This window comes from Oreochromis aureus, linkage group 5 (genome assembly GCF_013358895.1).
Source record: "Oreochromis aureus strain Israel breed Guangdong linkage group 5, ZZ_aureus, whole genome shotgun sequence".
Classification (NCBI taxonomy): domain Eukaryota; kingdom Metazoa; phylum Chordata; class Actinopteri; order Cichliformes; family Cichlidae; genus Oreochromis; species Oreochromis aureus.
Window position 1 is genome coordinate 13,769,669 of NC_052946.1, and position 27,831 is coordinate 13,797,499.

The 27,831-nt window shown below is 41.3% G+C and overlaps 1 protein-coding gene across 3 annotated transcripts in view; it reads left to right on the top strand.

Annotated features, from left to right (window-relative positions):
* Nucleotides 1-24,802, top strand: part of LOC116326423 (paxillin-like) — a 28,072-nt gene extending 3,270 nt beyond the window's left edge. Inside the window, exons 2-11 of one of the 3 annotated variants that reach the window (XM_031747713.2) lie at nt 14,654-14,835; nt 14,984-15,069; nt 15,298-15,434; nt 15,656-15,851; nt 16,006-16,150; nt 21,218-21,376; nt 22,081-22,254; nt 24,007-24,088; nt 24,193-24,341; nt 24,434-24,802. In XM_031747713.2, the coding sequence (XP_031603573.2) occupies nt 14,654-14,835; nt 14,984-15,069; nt 15,298-15,434; nt 15,656-15,851; nt 16,006-16,150; nt 21,218-21,376; nt 22,081-22,254; nt 24,007-24,088; nt 24,193-24,341; nt 24,434-24,700 (1,577 nt within the window). In that variant the 3' untranslated portion in view covers nt 24,701-24,802. Of the gene's footprint in view, nt 1-14,653; nt 14,836-14,983; nt 15,070-15,297; nt 15,435-15,655; nt 15,852-16,005; nt 16,151-16,664; nt 20,297-21,217; nt 21,377-22,080; nt 22,255-24,006; nt 24,089-24,192; nt 24,342-24,433 lie in introns of those variants that run through there. The other 2 variants (XR_005613222.1, XM_039612746.1) reach the window with 2 other exon arrangements.
* The last annotated feature ends 3,029 nt before the right edge of the window (nt 24,803-27,831 follow it).

Sequence of the window (27,831 nt, forward strand, 5' to 3'; positions counted from 1 at the left end):
GGGTGAATCAGGCCCACATGCAGGGTTTGGGCCTCAGCCAAAATTTATCCTCCTTAAAAACGCTGCACTGCCCCACCCTCTCTCTTCCTACTCCCCACCATTCCTGTGGTGAGCCACATGGGAAACTGCAGGCTCCAATCTATTGACAGTTTTAAGCTGGCTGAGTTTGCAAGAGAGGAGGTTATTTGGCTCAAAGCAGATTGCAAAGCTTGATCACTTGCAATTATCAGCTTTTTTTTGTTTTTCCTCCTCCTTTGTTTTTCTTATGCAAGACTTGTAATTGTGTTATTTGTATCTCCTTTTGTTTGTGCAGTCGTTGCGGTCTAGGTGCTGTGGCATGTTCTGAGGCAAACTTTCATTGACCTCCCCTCCTCAGCTATCAGCGCTGCAGAGCGTTGCTCCGTGCTTCACTGCCCTGGGCCTGCAACAACACGACATGAATGTCAAACAGCCTAAAAAGTTAACTTCCCTTTTACTGACTAATGCGCAGCACCTTTCAGTATTTCCTTTTTATGTCTGCAAATACAGTAACCGCTGCGTTTGTCTCTCACTCAGACTAATACGTTTCGCTGTCACTTTCTCGGCATCACTTCAAGTGGAATGATTCCTCAGAGCATTGGCGGCGCAGCAGCTGCAGTGTTGGAAATGTCACTCACCTAGTGGGCGTGGGCAAAGCAGTTCTTTTACGAAGTCCAAATGAGATGTGGTGTAGCCTAGATACCCAGCAGAGTCTAAATTTAGGTTGGCTCATTGTTTGTAGACCAAAGGAAACATCAGACGGCTCTCATGTGAACATCTGTCATTTTGTTCCGCATGTTCTGTGTTACACTGTGACACAGATGTCATGTATGCCTGAGTGGTAGTTTTTCACTCTGTCAGGGATGCAAAATGAGCTAGAAACTCTCCCCTTCTCTTTTTTGCACTCACTCGTTTCCAGCAATTGTTCTATTTCTAATTCCAGATTTAGCTAGAAGGCCGATAATGTTGTCTGCCATCAACAAAGCAGTTGAAGAAAATATCACGCAACCTGCCCCAGTAGTTTTTTGCATAATCTTGTGCAGTCTGACCTAAGGAATTATTTTGCAATTATACGTCAGTAGATGGTGTAAGGGGAAGTGAAAGAGATGAATTTGCAAATAGATGAAGTACATACCTAAAGTTTATGCTAACGTAATGAACTGACTTTCCTTTTGATGTATTATTAGGATTCTTTGAACGAATAGTGTGACAGTTACAGCTACATATGTCAACGGGGGATTTTTCTGAGGTGTCGGGAAGCAAATTTTGTGATCTTTGGACTAGCCATGCTTTTGCAAAGGACAGCTACCAAGAGAGAAAATGTTTCAGTGTGACAGAGTTCAGGCCAGGGTGAGCCTGATGCTGTCGAAAGCAAGGCAGGAAGTCTACGTTGTGACCGCCAAATTTAATTTCCCAAGTGTACCATATTCAGATACAGAATATCTAGATTTACAATTACTTGTAAAAAAAACCCCAAAAGAAAACATGGAAACATATTGAAGTATTTTATGTATCTAATTATTCAGTTATTAGGCTTAAAGCAGCGATGTCACACTGATGTTTTTTTGTTGTGACCGATGTACAGCCCACTTGGAGAGAAGTTTAACCACACATTTATTCCCTGAGATATTTTAATATATAAAAAAAGTTCAGTTTCAATTATACATCTCAGTGTTTCTACATGATAAAGAAATAATACATTTTTATAGTGAATAGTGGCAAAACGGGACCTTTCTTTCATTTAATGGTTTATTGATTACTTGATGACTTTGGTGTAGTGAATGGTCATGGAGGAGGTCTTTATCAGTAGGAAAAGCTGTAAAACTTATGGAAATACAGCTAAAAGCTTCAAATTCATTTCACATTTTCTTTGCGCATTGTTTTTGGCGGGCTGATTCTGCCCCCTTAGCCTTGTGCTTGACATCCCTTAAAGAAAAAGAAGGCAGATTATCTTTAGTATCAAAGAAAACCTTTGCTATCTTTACAAGGACACGATATATTTATTTCCTATTGGGCAAAGGTGTCGTTGCTCTTCTTCTTTTGCTCACCGATTTTGCATTGCAGCTTAAAAAATAATTTGAAAGTTATTTACCAGGAATTGAGATTTCTGCAAAAGATGACACTAAGTTGCATTATTTGAAATTGTGAGTTCAGTATTTTTTGAGTTTAAGAGAAAAGTTGCAGTCCAGCTTTGCCTGCTTCTGTTACTGTTTTTGATTATGGCTGCTCATTGCTGTGCTGAGGTGCAGTTCTAAATCACCTGAGGACTGTGACGTGTAAAAATGTGACTAAGCTTGAAAGTTCACATTATTCAAAATCCTCTGTTTTTCTTTTCAGTAGACCACAGAAAAACCCCTGCAACCACTTGTCTGGAGTGACTCTTGCCCACGCTCGATGATAAATCTCTGGTGACACATGCATGCAAGTCAGACATTCAGTGTGGCAGCTAAAGGCTAGAGAGAATAGCTCACCTCCTCCTCAGTTTGTCCATCTGTTTGACTTTTAAAAATAACGATTCTGCAGGGCTTTGAAACATATGGTGCACTCACACACACACACTCACTTATATGCACTGAAAACAGAACTTATTCACGCTACTGATCACAGAGCGCTGGTGTGGACACACATCTCTGAATAGGAAGCTGACTAAGCAGCACCACCTCTGCACTAAGCCAGCCGTGGTGTTATCTCTTATGGTCTCAGCACACGGTAACGGCAGCCTGCCAGGTCGATACTCAAGCAGCTACTGTAGAAAAAGCCCTCAAGTCAAAAACAAAAAACCATACTTAGAGTCACAAGATACAAGCGAAATCTCTCCATCTTTAGTATGTCTGGAGCTATAGTCTAACCACAAGCCAGAGTGTTGTTACCACAATGTGCACTATTTTTTTTGTCAGCTGATTTTTCTGCACTCTTTTTATTGGGCAGCTTCACATTCAGCTGGACCCGTGTTTCATGACAGGAAATGCCCCTAAAACCCTCCTTAGTGCAGTTGTAGCCATGAGGTTTCTACTGCTAACCGACAATCCTGGTGGGTTGTAGTTTTGGTCATTCTAAATGATGATGGTGCCACATCTTGTTCCATATTGACTCTCAGAATGACTTGTTTTTTCTTCGCTCGCGTGCTTTTCTTTGTTGCTTTTGTCTGATGTTTCCATTATGTGTATACACTAGAAGCCATTCTCAGCCTTCCTCATCCCCACTAAGCTCTGATGAGTTGTGCTCCCTGCTGACTTTGCTGCAAGACTCTCATCCCTGCCAGTCCATCAGTGACTGACAGCTCAGTTGATGCGATGCTGCAGCTCCTTTGATGCGAGCCGGGCAACAGCTGGTGTAACGGTTTTGCATAGAAGACGGTAATTGTGAAATTTTGTTTGGTTGCGGTAAGAGGAAGCACCATGTTTTTGTAACTATACTGGCGTTAAAAAAGTGGCCCAGTGCTTCCCTTTAAAGCCTCTCCAGCTCCCGTGAATATCACATGGCCTTTCAGATGCTTTTAAGCCTCTCCCCTAATTGCTTCCTAAATGTCATTTTTCATAGAGGTGGCATGTTGATGTGGCTGCAGGCTGAGATAAGACATCACTGCGTTATTAGGAAATGTGTTTGTGCCGAGCAGGTTTCCTCTGCCCTTGGCACAGGTTTAAATAGTCACTAACGCACTGCCGGTGCTGCCCTACTTGGGGTATAGAGCTACCACAATGAAAGCCTTTGATGAAATCGGGAAGTTGGGAGAGTGGAGGAGAAATGAGTGTGTGCAAAAGTGTTTGTGTGCGCGAGCGTCTCAGCTGGACTGAGCTTTAGCTCTGTTTACAATCAACATCTGGCTTGTTTAAAGGGGTCACTGCGGACACTGAGTGAGCTCCCATTAATGTTAATGGCAACACTCATGTGAGGATTAGTGCTCCTCAGGTTTATAAGGGTGTAGTATTAACAAGAGAATACACAACTATAAGTGGCTTCTGGCACTTGGATGGAGCCGATTGTTTTCCACTGAAATGATCTGGCCCACTTTGCAGACCTCGCTAACCCTCCTCTTCATCCCCTTTCCTTCTGTCCTTGTCTTGCCGGAGGGGACAAAGAGCTGCTTTTTTTCTGGTGCTATGACCTACTTCAACCCAGGAAAAAACAGAACCCGAAAGAGCTGATTAATAGAAGGGGGGGAATTACCCATCCTTTTGTGTTATTTTGCATAACAAGCTTTGCAAAGTAACATAAAAACTGGGAATTGTTTTCCGCTTGAGATTGCAGTTTATTAAGAAATCTCTTCTTATCTACTTACACGCTTTCTCTGGAGATTTCTCAATTTCTATGATATGATATTATGCATTATGCATGAAGCTCAAAGTACGTCAGTTCTTAAGCCAGATTTGTATTAATTCTACCCTGTAATGATTATCTGCAGTTTTATTCCTTTCATATTGAACTATAACAAAGAAAATAGCTGGTATTTGTGTTTTATGGTTACTGTTGTATCAGAAACTGAAGCCATATAACTCACTGGTCTATGCTGCAGTTTGTATTTTCACATGTATCTAAAGAAGGAACCGTTAAATCTTAACAATAAAGTGCAGTTTTGCACGCACACATGGGTATGTGTGTATATATAGAATTGGGTCAGTGATAATGCACAAAATCGACAGGCAGTGTGGCATTTCTGCTTCTCTCTAGACCGGTAACCTGTAGTGTGCCCTCAATTACTCCCTAAATCAGTAGATTCAGTGGCTGACAGCAAACGCTAGCATTCTCTGTTTGGTGGTAGGGCTGAAAAAGGTTTGGTTTAATGGGGAAATGTCATCACAGCAATTGTAATGAGACTTGTAGTCCAGTGCAGACTTCCTGTTATAATTATAAAACCTCAGCATGGCTTTATGCAGATATTCAGGAAGCGCTTCTTTTGCTCGTGGCTCTGTAGTATATTTTTGGCTCTTACTTTCAGTGCACAGGCATCTTATGCAATTCAGTATAACACTGAAAATGATTGTCTCTTTTAGTAAATGACCCCACCCTGCCCTCCCGCATGGTACTGCTGAAGTAATTTCAAGCGGCTTTCACTTCATTCACATGCACACAGTCTCTCAAAATAACCAGACTGGGCATCAGTTAAACCCAAAACTACCTCAGGCTTGCTTTAAAAACCTTTGAGTTCACGAGGGTTTTGAGCGAGAATAAGATGGAGGTGAGAAAGAGCAAGAGGTTTTATTTTTTTTAACATGTTTCATTTTATTTTTAGTTTCTGCTATTTGTATATGTTCAGCACTTTGTGAACCTTGGTTTCATGTTAAAGTTCTTTATAAATAAAAGTGTGGTAAGAGGACATGTTGTATCTTTTCCCTGGTTTTGTTTCACTTACAGATACTCTCCTCGTTTAGTCCCATGTTTAGTATTTGAACATTAAAATTGCTGCTTTCATTACTTGCCTCTTCCCTTCAAATGTAATAATTCTATTTAGTTGATAACAGGAGAGCAAGAGAGCAACAAAAACAGCAGAAACGCAGCCGACATATAAATAAGCGGCAGAGAGAAGAAGAAGCGGAACTATTAATAACAACAAATGTCTCGGTGTGATATTAATAATAACGATATTACTGAAATGTGAAGTGTGACTTTTTTTAAAAGCATCTCAGCGATCTCTGTCACATTCCCACAGTGCAGAGTGAAAAGCAAATATAAAAATGATAACTAATAGTTAAGATCCAAAATCTAATGTCCACTTTTTTGCTGCTTTCACTGTGACTATTGTGAGGCAAGAGGACAACTGTGTAATTGTGTAAAAGCAAAGCTGAAATAATATCACTAATGGACTTGCTTTCTTGGATGAAAAGCTCCCGGAGATCTTACCAAGGAGCGACCTGGATATAAATGCTAAAAATATGTTATAAAAGTTAAGATATAGCACAGTTTTTGTGTTGGTTGGGTTTTATTGCATGAACTTGTAGCGGCGGAGGCGTCAGGACGCTGGTTTGACACTTTGAAGTGGTACTTCCTCCGTGGAACTTGATAGAGATGAGTTGTCATAGTAGTTCAGCAGTTAGCATGATGTGGTTCAACCCTTCTCAGAACAAAAGTGTGATCAGTTTTAGAAGGTTTTTTTTTTCTTTTTTCAAATTGCTGACCTAACTTTTCCTCTGGCCTTAAGTCACAGTAGACTAATCGCCTTTTTCTCAGACAAAGGAGTATGCCATGTAACACAGAAAGAGAATAATTATGAGCTTTGAAGTTTATTTGGTGAATAGTTATGAATTTGATACCCAGCAGGATCAAAGTTTGCATTTATTTTTTGTAGTAACAGGTGGAGTGAGTTTAATATTGGCTCTTCTATTAGCTTTTTAATCCTGGGAAATATTACCTCCTTCTGTGTTAAATGCTTTAATTTGCTCAGCAAACATTCATGTCTTTGAAGCTCTGCTGTTAGTTGCTGGGGAGGTTTGTGTATAGTGGGTTTGTCATAGTGTTTTGCAGAAAATTAGCTGCCTGCTGGGGCAGAAAATGGTGAAATGAGAGCAGAGAGATTGGACCAAAACAGTGAAGTTATGCCCTGGGGTTCTGTTTTTTATGAAATTTCCACCATGCAAATTGCAAATTGCAACATGAGATCATCCTGTCTGGTGGTAATTTTGGCACTTATGACTGTTAAAAAGAGGCCAAAACCTCCCACAGGGCTTTATAGAGCTGAGTTAACCGGAAGAGTCTTAGTCATTTTGTCCAGTGTTAAAATAAACAAAGTGATAGCCTTGCCAGATTAGACTTGGCACTCGAAAGGTTGATATTTTTTTTTTTTTAAATCTAAAGATAAACTGTAAAAGATGTCTGTTTACTTGTTTTTGCATTTGTCATTAAAGGGTGAATATTTAGATATAGAAAGAAAATACTGGGTGCAAGGCAGAAACTAGAACTACATCTAATGATAAATTCCTTTGATTTGTCAACAGATTATTTAATGTTATTGCTATGCTAATATTAAAATACTTGATGGTTGATCTTCTCCTGCTTTGTGTTGTTTTGTGTGTGCTCGCTTTGCATACATCGATGTACTCTCTCACACTGGAGTGCATGCTGCTGTGTAAGCAGCTGCATTCTGTCTGCATAAAATAGCATCTGTAGCACTTAATTGATCTTAGAGTTACTCTGTGTTAAAATATGAAACTGCATTGATTCTAATGGTCTGCAGGAGGTGACAAGTTAGGTTGCCAAAAGACAATGACTTGCATGTGAGAATGAGAAAATTACAGTACTGTTAATTGCTATATGACCTCATTAAAACACTTCCTAATAAGTTCGTGGTCTCAGTCGCTTGTTTGAAGTCTAATTTGCCACTATATTATATTCCGCTGATACCACCAGTAAAAGTAAAGTGGATAATAAAAGGTATTCTTCAGGGCTGTGGTGCCCTTTGCTTTCACAGTCAAATTCAACTCTCACTCAACACACCTGATGATGATGATGATGATGATCTGTCAAGATTGGTGACCTATCCAGGGTGTACCCTTCCTGCAGCAGCTAGGACATTGTAAGGTTTGGTTTTGGTGGTCATACAGTCTGTGGTCATTAACAAGAAAGTTTTATTTTGAGCGTTACTCTGAGAACATTCAGATCAAAGAAATTACTTCATGGTTCTTTTTATTTAGAGTACAAGTGCATAACATGTTAGAGCAGATGTAATTTACAAGTGCAGATCGTGCTGGGTGGTCTGTAACGCATGGCTATTGCTTTGACCATCGTGGTCATCCATCATCTCCTTCGTGTCTCTTCTCCAACAGGTCAGGGTCAGCAGGAAAGTATTTATAGCATGCCTAGATGCCTCAGTGTGTCTCTCCGGTGTCGCCGTCCACTGTTGCACCCGTTTGTGCGTTAGTTTCCTGCGTGATTTAATTTTGTGCTCACGTAGCCGTCGAAGCGCTCCAAATGAACGCAGGCACAGGCCTTCTGCTATCTAACACAAGCCCGGAGGGCTGTAAGGCGCATGTGCATTTTTTTTTCTTCAGTATTTCTTTTTTTCTTCTTCCTCTTCTGGTACAAGCAAAGAGAAGGATTTATCATTTCATGTGATGGTGTGTCAGGTTGTGTCACATTGAAAGGCTAGTGCTCTCAGAACGACACATGAAAGGCTTCGTGTCACCACATAAGTCTCAGAACAGCAGAATACTAAGATTGTTCCACACATTTTATTGCATTTTGAAGCTTTGCTCTTTTTTCCTCCCTCAAAGCGGATCTTAAACCAAAAGTCTGACTTTTTATGTTTTCTTTCATTTGTCCTATCTTGCCTTTAGTCCCTACTTTTCTGTCCTATCGCACTGTGTCGTTAAGCTGGCATGCACCTCGCATTTTTCTCCGCCTCCCTCTTTTTCTCTAATATGGAAGACGAGCTGTGGCATGCAAGAAATTAGTATCAGCCAGCGTGCACCTTGCAAAACGACAGATACACAGTGAAGAAATGAAAAGAATGAGGATAGAAAGATGTAGAAAGGAGGTCAGAGAACACGGGTAAACTTGCTGCACAGCCAGGATCTTGCCGCTAATATTTTCCTTGTAGTTTCACTTTGGTGTCAGCTCATATCTCAGTAAATGTCTTGGCATTTATGAACCTAGCAGATAAAGACTTTTCTGTATACCAGCCCTAAGAGGGGAAGGGGAAAAAAAAAGCTTGAGCTTGGCACTTGCACGTAGCTCAACATCATCCCCTGCAGGCTGATAAATGTACTGCGCCGTTGCATTGAAATGAACTGCTACCAGCTGAGTTAAATAAACAGGAGTAGATGTGTTGAATAGTGAACAGCATTGATTCGCTCCAAGCAGCGGTCAGCACTTATAGAAGCTCATGCAGTGAGTGCAGGGTCAAATAGACAGGACATCCTGTCAGGGATAATGGAGGCTTGCCTTTGTTGACATCCAGGATGAAAACTGTTAGTAGCACGAGTCTTCCTGTTTGTCTAATTGGATTCTGTTCATATTTTATGTTGAGTTTGACTGTGAAAAGTAGTGATTTACATGCTGGCCTTCACTGTCGACATACTTGAGTTTTGAAATTGTTTCCTTCTCATACCCTCCCTAACCTCTCCCTTCATTCCTCATTTTCCTGTCTTTTTCATCTCTTCTTCTTTCCACTCGAGTTTTCCTAGTCCCCCTTTTATCTTTCTCTTTCTCTTTCCTATAATGAGCCCCATGTGAAACTGTCTTCGTGTAATTAAAATGCACACCATTCATCTGGGAGGAAGGGAGTCTCCTTAATCTGCCTCAACCCACATTTTAGCCTCTGAGGATTGCCTGCTGCATGCCACACTCACACACACTTCCCAGTTTCACTGCTCTCTCTCTCTCGACACTCCTACCACCATTCCTCATTGTTTGAGCCCAGCTGTGCTCTGCCATGTCACATTCAGTGTCGTGCACACAGAAACCGACTGAATGCTGGTGTTTTTCTGTGTTCATTAGCTGCAAATTAAGAGGGATGACTGAGTTTAATTGATGTATTCAGGCTGTTAGCTCTACGTGCAGCTTGTTTTTTCTCCAGGTGCTAAAAAGCAGATTTGTCCCCCTTATACAACCTCCTTCTTCCCAAGAACTCGGGGGAATTAACCTGCGCTTACTAACAAAATACAAAAAACAAGCTCACCTTCAGTTATCCTCAAAAGATAACCATGTTTCAGTAGATATTTAGCACAGGTTTTTATGCGTTCCTTATTTTATTCCTCTTTTCATTTTTGGCCTTTGGAGACCTTGTGTGTGTTTTGCACTGGAGTCTGTGTCACGGTATGTTCTCTTGGCAGAGGAAGCTGACACACCTCAGTGTGCTTGTGTAGTTTGTGGATGGGTCAGAGCATGTCTAACATGCTGCATTCACTAAACAAACACAGCCCTAAAACTTAGCTAAATTATATTCTGTTAATTAGGACTGCGCTCTAATGACATTGCCGTGGGAAATGAGCTGTTGATTTCAATTAGCGTGCCTTATTTTGATAAAGCCTCTCTCTTGTATTTGAAGTCAGTATACTCATGTAAGGCAGTGCTAAACAGAGTATGCATATCTGTAGCCTGGAGGTTCATGTTTTAGCAGTAACTGTATTTTAAGGAAGCAGATTCTTTATAACCAGGGTTAAATCTAGTTCAGCTTGAGAGCTAAGTTGATTAACATCTCTTGTGTAAACCATCTGGACTAACATCTGTTCACTGAAGTCTCCACCAGCTGTAGTAAAACTTTGTTCTGACATCTGTAACACATATGAGCCCTGCAGATATTTGTACCATTTATTTATGCAGTATTTCAGAAAAGTATCTGATGAAACCTAAATTATGTTCTGCTGTGATTTCATTTGATTGATGTTTGAGTTAGCTCTGATTTATTCTGTGATTTATTCTGATCACATTTTTTTTTAGGTTGTTTTTCTGAACGTTTTTTACATAGTTATGTTGTGTGGTGCAGTATGGGTCAAATTAGGGTAAAAAATGTTGGACTAAAGTAAAGCACTGTTTATAAATGATGTTTTGTAAGATATATGTACATGGAAAAATTCATTATATGCACATGTGGAAAGAGAGGTATTTGTAAAAACTATACAAAAACAAAAGTTGATCTGTGTATAAAAGATGGGACTCAACTTCAGCAGGGGGCGAGCTCTGTGGTTGCCAAAAACTCAGATAAAAATGGTTGTATGGAGCTCCACAATGGGAATCTTAAAGTAAAAATCCCATTCAAATTCTCCATAGGGATTTTGATTATGAGCCATAATGCTGTAGGCATCGAGAGTAGACTTTCTACAAGCTGTGATGCTGAAATGATGGTATGATATCAACCTTGTTTGAATAAAATCTCGTGTTATTCACGGTGTCGTGGAAATGAAATTATTCTTCCCACAATCCTCAGTTGCAACCGCAAAGACTGATTAATGGAGACCGCCGTTACTGTGGAAGCGTTTAAACCAGAAAATGTCAGGTCACTTGAAAAACCATGAGAGCGGTGATTACAGTCAGGAATGAAGCTCTGTATCATGTGAATAACCAGGCTATACTTTACTACTTACTTTACAACACGGTGATAATGAGAAGAAATCAATTTGAGAAGGTTGGAAGTGAAATCTGGGATTTGCAGTGCATTGCTGGATGAGTATTACCTTTGGCTTTTTCATGTTCTTTTTTTTTGTGATGCAGATCAAATCTTTGTATGTAGCTGCTTGGCTTGGTTCAGGGCTTTAAACTCTTTATATGAGGATCTGATGAAATGGCAATGGAGAAAATTAAAAACCGGACCTCTTAAAAAAATAAGTCTTTTGGGAAATTACCCTACTGCTGTCTTTATTTATGGCTTCAGTGAAAAATTTCCACGTGAATTTATGCTTAAAATCACTGGTTTCAGATTTGATTGAATACAGCGTGGCGTTCGGTTTGGAAATTATGGCTCTCTGAGGATGAAGCAAGCTATGAGCCTACCTTGTGATTGAAAAGTCACGACCCCACATAAAAGTGCAGTGTCCCTCGCTTTTTAAGTCAGGTCCACCCCTCACGTGTGACATCTGGTTTTAAAACACCAAGATGGTGACAGCCACTAAACACTGGGTGACGTAATTGTGGCTACAGTGGTCTTTTGTAGACTGTGGTGTGGAGAAAGATGTGCTTTTGTGAACTTGTATACAGATACAAAGCACAAAACTCCATGTAGATCGCCGCAGATCAAAGCTCGCAGTACAAAATCTGACCCTCTGATCTGATTGGATTTCCTCGATCTTGAGATACATTGTAATGGTCCAATCAGAGGAGAGATGGTGATGGTTGCTTTACCAGTTATGTTTCTGGCCTAATTGCTGCTGCAGGTCCCAAAAGGAGAAGTAGATTTACAAAACACACTGTTGCGTAGGGCCTTCAGCAACCAGAGGATTTTGAAAATCCACTACACTTTTCAAGAAATTGAACCACCTGCTCTCTGATTGGACACTTTAAGCCCATACAGAAAAACATTTTGTGTAGATTTGTTTTACAAATTTTCAGATGTTTAATTACAACTACAAACTTTAGACCTATCTATGAGGATCACATTACATGATCAAACTCTCACTACTTGCTAAATCCAAAGGATCTAGTGGACTGTTGCCTAAAAGTACATCTGTGCCGCAGTTTCCTTGCGTGTTGTGCGTTATGTCACACTGTTAAAATCAGCTCTGGTGTGAGAAGTTTTAAGGAAGACGTGTCAACTTCATTTAAGCAAGTAAGTTCACAGTCCTCCTGACTTTGTCTTCTTGTGGACCATAAGTCGAGCCGCACTGTTGAGTGTTAGGTACACCTGTGTGTGTGCTGGCCCTGCCGCTGCTTCTAGCCATCTTTGAATAGAAGGTTTTATCACACACCATACTTGGTATTTACTTTAAAGTGACAGATGTGTTGTTTCTTCCTCTTTGCTTTTATGGGTGTGCTTCTTTGCCGCTACCAAGTAAGAGATGAAGGCGCGCGCAGAGCTGGCTGCAGTAGTGTAAACAATGTGCTGCTGTGTCCATAATGAAACTCTGTGGAATGTATCCGGGCTTCTGTGTCCAGAGAGGAGACTCTGCTGTGAAACCCTGTCAACTGGCATTTTAACCATGTTAATCGTGTTTATCACGGTAGCGCTAAGGTGCTCCAAGTGGATCTGGTATTGCTCTGGCTCAGTTTCTGCTGTGTCTCCTCTCTGTCTGGGAAACCTTGCAGACTGAATTACCACTGTACTCATGATACTTCGGTATAGCCAGCATGAGTTAGTCTCCAGCTAAACTGTGGCAAGAAAACACACTTGTATATTTATGATTATAATTAAAGGACTAAAAATAATGCAACATGCAGCATTAAAAAGTAGTCATGAGTCATGAGTAACCTGAGCAGAGCTTACGCTACCAGTGTGAAGGAGGGGCTGATTACAGCCCCTTATATACCTTTGTGTGATACCACTCCCATAGTTGGGCATGTCTGTGTTGATAAGAGCTCCGATTGCTTTCAACTTTCCTCAGTTCACCACATTGTGTACTCTTCAGTTGCTCAGACCCTGGACACCTTTTCAGAGGATTGTCGTGATCTGTGTGAGTAGTGTTCCTACTTACTTAAGCTTTCTTATTTAAGCTTTCAGGCAGCTAGTTCGGAGCTGGCATAGCAGTGAAGGGGTGAACCTTACCCCCTGGCATTATTTTTAACCCCTCCTTCCCCTCTCTCCGTGATCCTCTCCCCCTCCTCGTCTCTTGTTCTGCTGCACTGATGGTAGAGTTAAGAAAGGCAGTTCCTGCCTGGCAAACGTTGTGTTTAGGTTGCCCTCTTCCTCCTCTGATTCTTCTCTTCTCTGTATTCGTGCCTCTTCACTTCCTTGAGTGTACTGTCTTTGCCTTTCTCAGAGGTATGTGTCATGTGCTGGTTACTTTAGCTATGGGTTTGACTGCTGACCCAGTGTTTAATTTTAGGAAGTGGTTAAGCTTGCTAACCTATGGTGAATACTCCTTAGCTCAGACTTTGTTATAGAAGGTTAGAGAGTGCTGTGTGCTATTTTAATAGATTTTAGTCAGCGCTTTAGCGATACAGAATGAGACTTAATGCTGATCATTACTGTTTTGGTTATATACTTAAACTTTGTTAGTTTTACTGCTTTAGATTGGCAGCAGTTGTGCCTTTACCTGTAACACACTGGTATACTGACGGTGTGTGTAAACTGTAATTATTTAGTTGCTTTATTCATAAAACACATCTTATTGGATCAAGTTTGTTCTTCAATTTAGGGTCTTATTTTTTAGGACTTGTGAAATTCTGCAAGAGAAACTAAACCCTGGTCTGGTGAGTGAGTGTGCTAAAATAAGCCTGAGTATTCAGTAATACAGCCTGTGCTCTTCATTAAATCCCCTTTAATGTTATGTGTCCTTCTACCTACTTGTTGGGACTGCTTAATTAGTAGTTGTTTTCTTGGCCTGCATTCCTCTCAGAATACCAAATAACCCCCTCGCTCGGAGATGGCGTGGGGGGACCTGTCTGCGTTTAGATGGTAAATATGTCCGCGTGTATACCTGTGTGCAGATTTGACAGCAACCCTTTAAAACATTTCACAATGCAGGCAGGAGAGGGTCAATAAGTAACGACAGGAGTGGTCATGACTGCCTGCATGATTCAACTTTTACAACTCCACTCCCTCTGATGTCAGCGCTCTTGGGGGTTTTGACAGGTTGCGAAAGAAGCAGTAATTACTTGGTGCTCGTGTATGCAAGCAGGATATCATGAGTCGAATATTATTCACTAGAAGTTCCTTGAAAGTACTAACTTTTCAGAAGTGCACCAACATGTCCGCTGAACATCGATATAGACCTTTTTTTATGCTATTGGACTTTTAGCAGATTGGAGTCTCTGATAGATGGCGGTCGCTGACTTTTTTTCCCCGTTCTATCACATTGGTTTTCGTGCTGAATGCTCAAAGATCTTGTGATAGCGCGCTCTGATTTCTTTCTTTTCCATAGACAGAGTCATGAGAGCTATGATGTTAGAGGTTAGTAATACATTTTTAAAAATGGCAGCTATTAAAGCTCTCAGGGATACCTAATACATCAAAGTACAAGCCCATAAATAATTGAACGACAAAAGTTAAAATTCAAGATAGGATATGGCATAACCAGATGCTAATCAGTCTGTGTTTTATTTATCTATATAGATGCTTTATTGGCGGACCTCGAGTCCACAACATCCCACATCTCAAAACACCCCCTTTTCCTGTCTGAAGAGGCCGCCTACTCCTTTCCTGTGCGGGGTCAGACCCAGCAAGACGTCTGCTCTCCATCCCAAGTCCCACCCACTCCCTCAGACCAAGCTCTGAATGGAGTAGAAGAAATAGAGGTAAATGCATGCGTGCTGTAAATGTTGGGGAATTAACCAAAGACTGTTTCGTTTCAAATACTGCTCGATGAACTCATGGATGAGAAGTGAATTAGTTGCTTTATTGATCCTCTGAGTTCACTATTGTTACTTTACTTCCTCATTTCAGTCTGTCAGCACAGCGCAGAGAAGTCCTTGGTCTAGAGATAGCAGCAGTCTAGGCCAACCCACTGGTGGAGAGGACCACGTGTACAGGTTAGAGGTCATGTTAAGTCTCACCAAAGCTCTTGAGACATATTGTAAAGAAAAATAGCTGTACTGTTTTTTTTGGGGGGTTTTTTGTGTGTGTTTGAAAGATGTTTCTGAGTAGAATTGAAACTAATAAGTAAAAACATTTGATCAGAAAGAACCATTTCCACTTGGTGCTAAGCTTGAAACAAGATGTTGATGATAAATGTCGTTTCATGTCTCTGCCCTGTTCAGTCTCCCTAATAAACAAAAGAGCAGTGACTCATCAGCTGGTGCAATGAACTCACTGGGCAGCAACCTGTCTGAGCTGGACCGCCTGCTGTTGGAGCTCAACGCTGTGCAGCAAAGCACCCCTGCCTTCGCCACAGAAGGTACAAACGGAGGTTATTTACAGTTTATGAAATGCTCATGTTTCTCTGAAGGAATGTAGATGTCACCGTCTAAATATGGTACTTCTGTTTTTGTGGTATTACACAATGGTGTCATTCTTTCCACTGTATTCTGTTACTGTTTCAGTGTTTGCACTTCACACTATGTATGCATTTTAGATCTAAGCAGGATATGCATTCATCTTTTTTTCTTTATGTCGTAGAGGAAGCAGCTCCACCGCTGCCTGGCAGCAGCGTTGTCCACCACGTACAGGAGAATGGAGTCTCCACTGCAGGTAAAGCCATTCCTCCTGTGGTGGAGAAGCCCAAACGTAGTGGACCCACTCGAGGAATCGAGGACGTTCGACCAAGTGTGGAGAGCCTTCTGAATGAGTTGGAAAGCTCTGTCCCAGCACCACAGTAAGACCAAAACTGGATTTGTACTACAGAGAAATGTGTGCCCATGTATTTTATGCTGGCATGAACCACTTTTATGCTGTACATGGTTTTATGTTTTCTATTTATTTTTTAAAAATCCAGTCATTTTGGTTGACGGTGGTGTTTTCCTCACTAGCCCTACACCGTTGGTGGTGTCAGATGAGCAAACAGATGGACAAGAATCGCTGTCACAACAACAAGCCAGAATGTCTGCCTCCTCTGCCACACGAGAGCTGGATGAGCTAATGGCCTCCCTGTCTGACTTCAAAGTGCAAAGCAATGTGAGTATGGTTCAGAAGTGGGTTGACTTTGGGTTGCTGAGGACAGTTATTTTTGGTATGTGTGGCTGTTTAGAATTGAGCTGTACTGGATGTTTGTGCAGCTCTTAATTATAAAAAGTTGTTTTTTTTGGTATTTGCCTGTTTTTAGGTCTTATTTTTATGAGCAGCATTTCTGCAACATTGCAGTGACCCAGGTTTTTTTTTTTTTTTTTTTAATTTGTTGTCAGTATTTGTGATGACATCATTCATTCGTGTTGAAACAACAAATTTTAATAGTATTTAAAATTTTTGAAGTGATGGTGTGTTTGACAGTCAAGAATTAATTTGATAAAATAAGCTGAAACAAAGATTTTAACTTTCCAGGTTTTGCTTTGTGTGATGCTCTTTACTGTCCTTTCTCTTTCACTCTCATCTCATTCTTTATTTTCCTGGTCTCTTTCTCTTTTCTCCACCACTGTGTATGTCTTGTCTTTGTATGTACATTGCACCCTTCACATAATTGCACCTGATTTAGTCTGGCTCTCAGGTGTCTGTGAATCAAGATGCAGTTGACCCATTATTAGTTGCTGGTTCACCGGTTATCCACCCAATAACTAACCCACCTATAACGCCTCAGATTGGTTCCCCTGATACTCCTCTACCCTATAGTTACACTGCTCCGTCCTGTACACCGCTCCCGCTGGAACTCCACATAGATGAAGATGGTGGTTCAGCTCTTGCATCTTCACCTCTTTCTGCTATAGTAATAGCATCATCTAAGAGCCTTCAGTACTCTCAGATCCAACAGAAGGCTAATGATGGGACTGTCACTTCTGAGATCTCACATGTTGAGAGCTTTAGTATTTCCAGTACTGTAAAAACCTCCAGTGAAACTGAAGTTGACACCCCCACTCATATAATAACTAAAGAGTCTGCTAGTCCAGGTCCTGCTGCCACGAGCTCCAAACCTGTGGTTGTTTCTAAAAGTCCTGTTACAGTCTCTAAAAGCCCGAGTCCCACTATTAAAGGCAAGAGTCCCAGTCCTCCTGATGTTGAATGTAAAAGCCCGGTCCTTAAAAGTCTCAGTCCTGCTCCTGTAAGTCACAGTCCACAAGCAGCAACACAGAGGGATAGCCCAGTTACCGTGCCAACCACCATGGAAACGGTGCCCAAGTCAGCTAGTCCATTAACACTTCCGAGACTTTCAAGTCCAAAGATTGCAAGTCCTGTAACAATTCCTAATATCTCTAGTTCCCCAGCTGTATCCAAGAGCTCCAGTCCTGAAACAGTCCAAAAAGATACTTGTCCCAAGAGTCCTGCTCCAGTTAGTGGAAAAACATACACATTTCCGAGCAGCAGCAGTCCCAGAGTGTCTCCAGTTTCGGTCGCCACTGTGCCATCAAGTAGCTTGTATGCACCTCTTACAGAAATTCAGGGAGGTGAAGTGCTGGGTTTAACGTGGCCATGCCGGGAGCCTTTTTTGGATGATACTTTAGAGAAACTCTTATCAACCGACTCCACTCGACCGGGTGAGAACCAGCCACCGACTGCTTTTGTGCCCGGGGAAGAAGACAGATCTTGGGAGGAGGAAGATGGATTTTATCCAGATCTCAGCCTAGAGGGAACCCTGACACCCATGACTGAGTCCAGCTGGATGGATGAGTGCTTTACACCCTCCACCTGCCCTGGGACTCCAGATGCAACGCTGGACTTGCCCATACAGCAGCCTTCTGCTGTTGAGCGTCTATCTGCTTCTGGTCAAGTAGGAGGCTCAGCTTGACTCTTCCAAAATAAGCTGCTGGCACGAACCTATAGAGGATTTAAGACCCTATGTGTTTCTCTTTTAATTGGCCATGTGGCTAAGATATAAATTGTATCTGGAAGTAATGGCAGAAGGGTTGTATTAATTGGTTGTTCAAGCAAAATGCTGAAAAGTAAGCTTATTTTGGGCAAGCAGCTCTACAAGTACTCGAGGAGCTGAGCAACAGTACAAACATGTCAAGATGAGGAGAAATTCCTCAGTCTGTGGTGTGATGCATGTGGTGTCATATAGCAATTACAGAATGGCTTGAGGGAGAAGTCTCCCTGTGGAGATCAGTTGTGGCTGATGTTGAAAGCTTTGCTGAAAAAGATGTCTCCGCACGCCCCCACTTGCTTCATTGACATTGCTGTGTTAGTCATAGCACCTGACATGTCATGTTCAAGCTTTTAATCACTGACACCGCCAGTACGAAAAGACCCAGAGTCCACAGTAAAAGGGATATTTTTTTCCCTTCCCTTTTTGCATTTGCAGATGAATTTAAAATGCACACTAGAGCTCTGTTGGTTTAATCTTTGGCCCTGCTTTGGCATGTGCAGTGTTTTATGAAGGCATTTTGTGATAGACTGGTGTTTTTTGTCGAGCATGCCTCACCATGGATTTCCGGCAGGTTTTATGTTGATATTAAAGAATGAGCCTGTGCAGGAGGCTGATGCTCGGCTTCTGCAAACAAAATCAATTAAATATGCCTGACAGAAAAACTGCATAGCATTTTGACCCCAGCCGCTGCGTGAGGGTTTTTGCATTTGAGTGAGAAATCCACTTCTGGGCCCATCCTGCTTGTGATTGATTTTTTTTTTTTTTTTTCTGGCGTATGGCACAATTCCAGCTTCCCACACCAACTTATCATCTGCTCTCCAGCTCAAGTCAGTTATCCGCCGCACCAAAGAGACGTCCAACGTGCACCCAATGTACAGGGAGGGAATGTTGAGACGTAAAATGGGACCAATCATTATAAATAAAAGCAACTCGCAAGATCGACTTATTGAAGAGCTGCAGGGAAAACTGGGGATCGGGCGGTTGGAGCGCAGGCGTAAACAACAGCCCGATGACTGGTTGACGGAGGGAGTCATTGTTACATCCAACCCACAGCGGACACGAGAGGAAGGGATTCAGCCATCTGTGGATAAGGTAGCAGGATGAAGGTGGAGATGAAAAGCCTCACTGATGGTGTAGTTTATGCCTCTTTGGCTTTTGGTCACAGGATTAACTGGCAGATATTAGATATTTATCATTTTTCAAATTTAACCATAAAATTTTACTTGTTATTGGCAAACAGTTTAAACAGTTTCACTTTTTGGGCCAATTTAGTTTTCCTTTTTTGTGTCTGATGTTTCCTCTCCTTTCCTCGCTGCTTTCTGTTTCCTTCTTCCTCCCAGATCATCATCCCTCCTGAATCACCCGCCCCACAGAGAAAAGTCCTTCCCCCTCCACTGTCTCCCCCAGCTCTCAAAAAGCCACCCCCCGTCAAGCAGACTCCTCCGCCACTACCTCCTCCCCCTCCAACCCCACCTCCTCCTCGAGAACCTAGCCCTCCACCTCCCAAGGAACCTACTCCTCCTCCTCTTCCTCCTCCTCCTCCTCCCCCACCTCCTCCTCCTCCCAGGGAGCCCACACCTCCGCCTGTCCAACCTCCTCTTTCACCTAGCCCTCCACCCAAGCCGGTCACGCCAACCCCGCCTGCCAAGCTCTTTGTATCAGTGGGTTGTCAGACAGAGTACGACCCCATCTTTCCACCGATTCAGGCACGGATCACCTTTCTTCCATCCTCCTCCTCTCACTTCATTCTTTCCACTTTCTGTCACACTTTGAGTTGTTTTACTTGAGCTTGTTTGTTGATTACTTGGATATGTATGGGTGTTAAGGAATTTGTCCGGTCACTCGTTCTGTTTTTGGCCCTCGGTGTCAAAACAGGTAACCTCGTGAAGGCTTTGTCTGCAGTCCAGTCACAGGGGTGCTGACATTCAGGCTAGAAGGACTGAGCCCACATTCTAATTCTGACATCCAGTGGCGCCAAGAACAGTGTGTTAGAGTGGAGAGGAGAATTTAAGAGCTTAGAGGAAAGCAGAGTGTAACTCCCTGATATTCCCGTTACACCAAGAGTCCTGCCATGCTTAGGAATGGAAGGATTGCAGTGCCACTGAAACCTAATCTGCCGCATGACAGCACAGTTACCATCACAATTATAGCATGTCTCACAAGACTTAAGTCAACATGTCCCATTATGTCAGACACCAGCCTGTTGAAACTGAATGTCATATACCATCATGCTTTTAGAAAATATGCCTTTTAGCAACTTTGTTAGAACCTGCTCTAGCAGATTGGCACAACCGTGGTAAAATACCCAGGAAAAGGCTGCGTTTTTAACTTTATCAAATGTATGGAGGGTGTGTGTGTGGTGGGGGGGGGGGGGGGGTCATGCACCACAGGTGCTATTTTCTCCTTCAGTGGAATGTAGGAGTCATGAAGGTCCAATGACCACACCACCTGAGAAGGTCTGTGTTTGCTTGCATTACAGTAACCAGACACATTTACACATACATGTTAATATTTAAGGCCTGTTAACACAGATTAGGGCTGATCTAGGTGAAAATATTGGAGCTCAGACTTTATAAGCCGTCAACACTACAAAGACAGTAGAGACGCTGAGGTGACTTATAGCACACAGGTAGCTATTGTAGCTTCCACTGTCTGCATCCACCTGTTGGTCAAAGCAACTACACCTCTAATAATCCTTTACAAAAACTATAAACTTATAGTTTCTGCACTTTAGCGTTGAGTTTTCATTCCTGGAGGTTTCTAGGTTTCTTTGTAGTTTACATGTTAGTCTCACACCTCAAGGGTCCCTGGTTCAAAGCCAGGAGGAGACACAAATCCCTTTGGGGCTGCATCAGGAAGGGCATCCAGTGTGAAAATCTGCCAAATCAAATATGCCGAGCCATCTGCTGTGGTGAGCCCTTGTGAATAAGAGGGCAGCCAAAGGAAGCTTTTTGAATTAATGAACTCTCAGAAAATTTTATGTTTATACTATATCGACTTCAGCAAAGCACCACTGCGAGTTTAAAATTGTTCCTCTGAGTGCAGTTTAAATTCCAGTTACAAAGACAGATACATGAAGTCAAGTAAGTGTGCAAGAAAAATGAAAACACAAAATGTAGCAGTGGTGCGATTCACTCACACTAACTACAGCGTGTTGATATTATACTGAGGTTGTTTATTGAAGCATCTGAATGGCGTAGTTAAACACTTTGGTTTTCCATCTCTGTCAGATCCATTCACCAGGAAAGACTTCTCCCTCTCCTGCCCCCAAACCAGCCAACAAGCTGGACAACATGCTGGGAAGCTTGCAGTCTGACCTCAACAAACTTGGCGTCCAGACGGTGGCTAAAGGGGTCTGCGGTGCTTGTAAGAAACCGATTGCTGGGCAGGTAACAGCACAGAAACATTTAAACATACATGTATGTTCAATGTGGCTCACATACTAAACTTTTAACTCGCCTTTTTTTAGACACGTGTGCTCGCAGGCTGTTATTGTTATGCACGAATACCCAGTGGGATTTGCACACATTAATGCAGTTTTCTGTTAATGGTATGGTGAAGAGAAGATTGCACTTTAGATTCATTTGCACAATGAGTGCAGCGTTGGCTCATGTTTCACTTGTTTCTGGCTGTTGCTTAACCTCAAAGCCGCTTAGTCTATCAATAGCCCACCTTTCATTTAGTTTACAGCCAATAAGTGGGGTAATAAATACAATGTGTGTTTCGTTTTACCAAAGTGTAGCTTTAAGCTCAATATAAGTACATGAAGTCTTCTCCTTGCGTTAGTTTTACTAACGTATCTGGATTTTAGCTCCTCCAGAAAAATGATATTTTACACTACTTTAAGTTTAGAGAGGCTCAATGTTTTCACAGGATTATAAAGAGGTTTTTACTTATGTGAAGCAAGATAATTGTAAATATGAAGTTAATATGGTTGTTATTCCTTTTAAACTTTGAGTTGCAAACATTTGCTGCTGTTTGCAGGATTCCCTTTGCTGCTCTCGTGCTCTGCTGCAGAGATTTTCTCTGCTGAGCCAGGTCTTTTCTCTTTGCAGCTCATTAATTTTTCATGCACCGTGTCTCCCCACACCAGGTGGTGACTGCCATGGGCAGAACGTGGCACCCCGAGCACTTCGTGTGTACCCACTGTCAGGAGGAGATCGGCTCCAGGAACTTCTTTGAGCGCGATGGGCACCCTTACTGCGAAAAAGACTACCACAACCTGTTCTCACCGCGATGCCACTACTGCAATGGACCCATACTGGATGTTAGTAATGCAAACATTAACACAAACACGCACACATATATGCATACATGCTTGTATACAGAGAATGGGCAGATAATATTTATTTATTCATAACTTAATGGATGAGGGCCTTACTGGAAACAATGTGTTGGAAAGTGCTTTTCTTTCTCAATCACTTACGCTGATAGTCAGGCATATAAATATAGCATGCATGCACAAGGTCCTAGAAGCATTTGGAGCAAAGTGACTTCTAGTTTCCTCGTGCATGTAGGAAGTAATGCATTATTCTGTAACATATGAAGACATTACAAGTTAAGGTTACAGATGTTATTCATCCTCCTTCATATCCATTCATAAAGCAGCTGTTCTTGGCTGGCTGTAGTGCAGTGACTGAGGCGATAGGAGATGCAGGTCTGTAAAGCTTTCCAAATTGTAGGGCTGCTTCCTTGTTAAACTGCAATGTGTTGTGCGATTTTTAATTGTTAAGAAAACTGAATAATAAAATGTGAATTTTAACGATGCCTAATTAGGCAAGCAATGTAAGAATTTTCGTATCGGATTGCAGATCTCAAATAACGTCCACAACACTGATGCACACAGGCGAACTTGCTTTTTTCGTTTCTGTTGTCTTCACGGTGACACACACACTGGGGCCTTTTTTTTCCCACCCATTATTCACACTTAAACACACATTATGCTCAGGGTACTGCAAGGGAAGCAGACAGTGAGCAGTGGACCAGTATGAGTCACTTCTAAGGCTTCCTGATTGATACTTATATAGTGTTTGACGTCTGCAATTCATCCAGCCTTGCTTGCTTCCTTCTCTGTTTTGAGAGTGGTTGAACTTAGTCTTCCTTTTTTTGTTTCATTATCAGTGAACATGTAGATAATGCTGTGAAAAATTATATATAGATATATATATATATAGATAGATATAGATAGATATAGATATATATATAGATATAGATATATATATATAGATATATATATATATAGATATGTGTATAGATATATATAGAGAGAGAGAGAGAGAGATGTTATTGTCTGTTATGCATCTTTATTTTTAGCTGTTTTATTTGATCATGAGTTGCTCTTTTATTCATTTTAATTCACTTTGGTCATGCTCAGTTGCATACATAGTTTTGTGTCCTGCTGTAATATCCTTAATTATCATTGCATCTGCTTGTAGAGATGATAAATTGGATTTCTTAAGATTGCCTCATTGCGCCTCCTGGTGGCAAAGCAGAGAATCACTTCCTAGAAGTTTGTAACAGTGGTTTACAGCAAGTAACTGTCGCTCTGCTGAAACTATGCAATTGTGAACATGTTTAGATTTTTTGTTACGTGAACACTGTGGGTGTCCCTCTTAAATGGGTCAGACCAGTGAAACCCATGAAAAATGTGCAAATTATAGAAAAAGTTAGTTAATCGCTCAGACTGTCCTGTAATTATAAAATATAAAGTTTATTAACTTTTTGCTAATTTACCATAGACAGCAACTTTCCTATCATTTAATTTTTTTGTCTTTTTAATAATTACTTTGGAGTATGAATGCCAATGGATATGAGCAATCTTTATCTATAGGATAATCTATAAAACCTATGAAAATACAGGTAAAAGTTAAAATCTATGCACTCCTTCACATTTTCTAAAGCCGTCCAGTGGGCCGCATACGAGTCTTCGCTGGGCTGATTCTGGCCCCTGGGCCTTATGTTTGACACCCCTTCCTTAAGGAGGAATGTCTAACCATTTACTTTGTCTTTTCGTTGACAGAAAGTAGTGACTGCTTTGGACAAGACTTGGCATCCAGACCACTTCTTCTGCGCTCAGTGTGGAGCCTTTTTTGGACCAGAAGGTACCAGCACACAGTCTTTGGCATGTGTTGAATTAGAATGCTTTCATTATTATTATAATAAGAAGAGTGCAGTGTGAATCAGTAATTCTTTGCTTCTCTTCTAGGTTTCCATGAGAAGGATGGAAAGGCGTACTGCAGAAAGGATTACTTTGACATGTTTGCCCCTAAATGTGGTGGATGTGCCCGTGCCATCCTTGAGAACTACATTTCTGCTCTTAACTCACTCTGGCACCCTGAATGCTTTGTCTGCAGGGTGAGTCACCGGGTGTATCTGCAGTGTGTTAGAATCAAGAGAAGCCTCTCCACAGAGCACTTTTGTCATTAAAAATATCTGCTGTCTTCCAGGAGTGCTTCACGCCATTCATAAATGGCAGCTTCTTTGACCACGACGGCCAACCGTACTGCGAGGCTCACTACCACGAGCGGCGTGGCTCGCTGTGCTCTGGCTGCCAGAAGCCCATCACCGGCCGCTGCATCACAGCCATGGGCAAGAAGTTCCACCCCGAGCACTTTGTGTGCGCCTTCTGCCTCAAGCAGCTTAATAAGGGCACCTTCAAAGAGCAAAATGACAAGCCCTACTGCCACCCCTGCTTTGTTAAGCTCTTCAGTTAGACTCTGTGCCTGTGTGCCAATGTGTGTGTACATGCGTCTACACGTTTAATGTCTAAATGCACATGTGGATGTATGTGCACTTGTATGTCTATGTGCATCTATGAGTCAGTGGTTTTTCAGACAGAAGGCGGTGAGAAATGTTTCCTGACTATTAACTCCTGATACTGGAGGGACTTTCCGGGTTGCCCAACCTCTTAGGTTTGGCCTTTTACACTTTTACTAAAGAGATTTTTAACAGAGCCCAAAGAGATTTTTATTTTGCTCCTGTGCTTGACAGGATAAGGGAAATTGTTTTTGTTTTTTTTAAATTTCCCCTTGTGTGTGTGTGTGTGTGTGTGTGTGTGTGTGTGTGTGTGTGTGTGTGTACATAAGTAAGCATATGAGAATCAAGATAAGAGCCCTGATTTGCAAATGATTTTCTGCCCCCGCTGCAGGGCAACATCCTGCATCATGTGGCGGTGAGTCTATGTTGGCAGATATGTAACAGCTGCTTGATTGCATGGACCACGGAGAGTTGACTTGCGCAGTTTTAATGTATGTGGAGAGTTGAATACACAGTGCTTGGCTAATGAGTGTTTAAAAAATATGTATTTTTCTAGATTTGGAAACTATTGAGGTGCCATTTAAAATAACTATGAAAACTCCCCATATGTACATATATATGTATATGGAGCGCATATGTAGACAGAGACACACACTGAACCATTTCTCCTTCACTTGTTTAATATACTTGTCCAGTCTCAGCACACGCCAACAGCAGATCTCTTGATGAGACCATCTTCAGGTGCATTTTCTAAGTTGGTCCTCCTGACATGAGTTCTTGTTTTTTCTACAGTTTTTCTATGGAAATGAACCCAGGTGTTTTCACAGTTTAAACATAGGTTACTCACATTTCTAGCCTGATTATTTCCCAATAAAAGTGAAATCAAACATTAGAATATTATCATATTGGATCTGTTTGCGGCGCTGGTGCAACCTCGGTGTGTGTGTTCTTTACGTAAACAACTTTCAGATGAAATCGAATGACTACAAAAATAAACATAGGTCAATGAGGACAGTATATGTAGTTTGGCTGACATCGTGAGAATTTTTATATATATTTTTAATTTATGAGAAAAAAAATGCCAAAACAAAGCTGATTTCACTGCTGTTTACCTCCAGTTACCACACAATAAATGAAAGCAAATTTTATTCAGAATAAACAATGTCTCATTTACACATTTTCCACATTTTGCTGTTGCTACTAACGTACATTTATCACCGTTTTAAATCTTATTAATAAGGCCGAGGTAAAGATTTAAGGTGTTTGTCCTTTTCATTTCAATGCATGCTAACTTCTTATACGTGGAGTTTGATCAGCACCAGCTGCCAGTTGCTGTTACAATCAGAATCTAAATTTGTATACGTGTGAAACGCTCGACTCTGTGACACAACTGTGTTTTGTCACCGTTTTGATGGAAATTTATATATTTTTGAGCTACAGAGGCTCGGCCTGATATGCAAAGAGCTGGCTCTGTTGATATGTAGCCTGACAGTAGTCTACCCTGGTCTCATTCCTTCACACACATGCACGCGTATACCAGCTTGGATTCCAGTGTGTCAGTGTTTTCTTCAGTATTTTTTTTTTTTTTATTATATGAATTGTGATCCTGCTGTCAGAGTGATATTGCTGCAAAGCTCACAGATGGAAGTTTGATGTGAGCGTTAGGTGGTCAGAAATCATGACATGAAACCAAGCCTTTAGCAAAATTCACTTAATGACTTTTAGCAGCTTTTTTTGAATTGTACCTTTTTTGCCACATAAAGATTGTGTTTTTTTTCTTTTTGACATTAATCTCTATAAATTTAAAACTATTAATACACGGTATCCATATCCAGATTGTTTTTACTTTGAGAAAATATCTCTTGTGCCAAATGTGTCAATGCAATAAGGTCTTATACACTGTGGAGTTCTCAGCCTTTTCCTGTGATTCGACTCCTTTTGGGCTGAACTCTGAGAGGGCTTCATCTGCTGTGGTGCATCTTAACCCCAAACTATACACTGTAACAGACAAGCCGAGGTGAAGCCTGCTGTACCGAGTCATTCAGCAGACACTGTGGTGTTCACCTGTAGCAGATTGAGAGTACTGGATGTAGCAGGGGCAATGTCGATTACGGGGTTGAGTCTTCAGTTAAAATGAGAATGCCTCATAAAAGATAATTAATTCTGCTCATGTATATTTGTCTTCTTACAGGTATTGCCTTATGGTTTTTGCTTCTTTCAATGAATTCATGAGAGAAATTTAAGCTTTTCACTGTTAATGCGGTTAAATCGACTTTGCTTTTTAAATGGAGACCTTCATGTGATCTTTTGTCTTTGTGGGTGGGGTGTAAGCCTATGTGGGTCCTGATTCTTCTGCAAATAAAATATCAAATCTTTATTTCTGGTCTCGTTTTGTCATTTTTACATTGTGTGCACAGTACTGTGCAAAAGTCTTGAGTCACTCTCAATTTTATATTGTGCTTTCAAGGAGTCAGATTGGTATTTTTTTTTTTTTTTTTTTTTTTTAAGTAGTTTTGTCTAAAGTAGTAGCTCTGCAATATTTCCGAAGGTCTTTCAGTTTGTCTTTGGCCATTGGCTTTTTTCTTCCATTCATTCTCAGTCTACTCCTTGCCCTTGACTATTTTCAGAGGAATTATTTTTTTTTTTGTTTTTTTTTTTTTTTTGTTTGCTAAGCCACTTAGCACCGACCTATGAATTCATGCATAAAAAGGCTCCTGGCTCAATAGATAAACTAATGTATCTTTAGGCACTTTGTTACAAGCAGCCTGTGGAAAAAACCACATTTGTTCCCATTTCTTTAGTCGTATCGATGACAAATGCCAAATATGACATGTACCAGGTAAAAAATAACGTTTTCACACCAACAAGCATGCTCTTTGAAAAACTGAGGAAACTGGGCAAGGACAAAAGAAGTGTCAGGCCTAAAGACTATCTACAGCAGATGAACAGTATCTGGAAGTTATGCTCTTAATAAACAGGATGAAATCCAGCAAAAATCTGACCCTTTAGGTGAGGTCCTGCTGGTCTCATCAGAAATGAAGGGAAATGGCATCTGATGGAGTGACAAATCCAAATTTTACATTTTTGG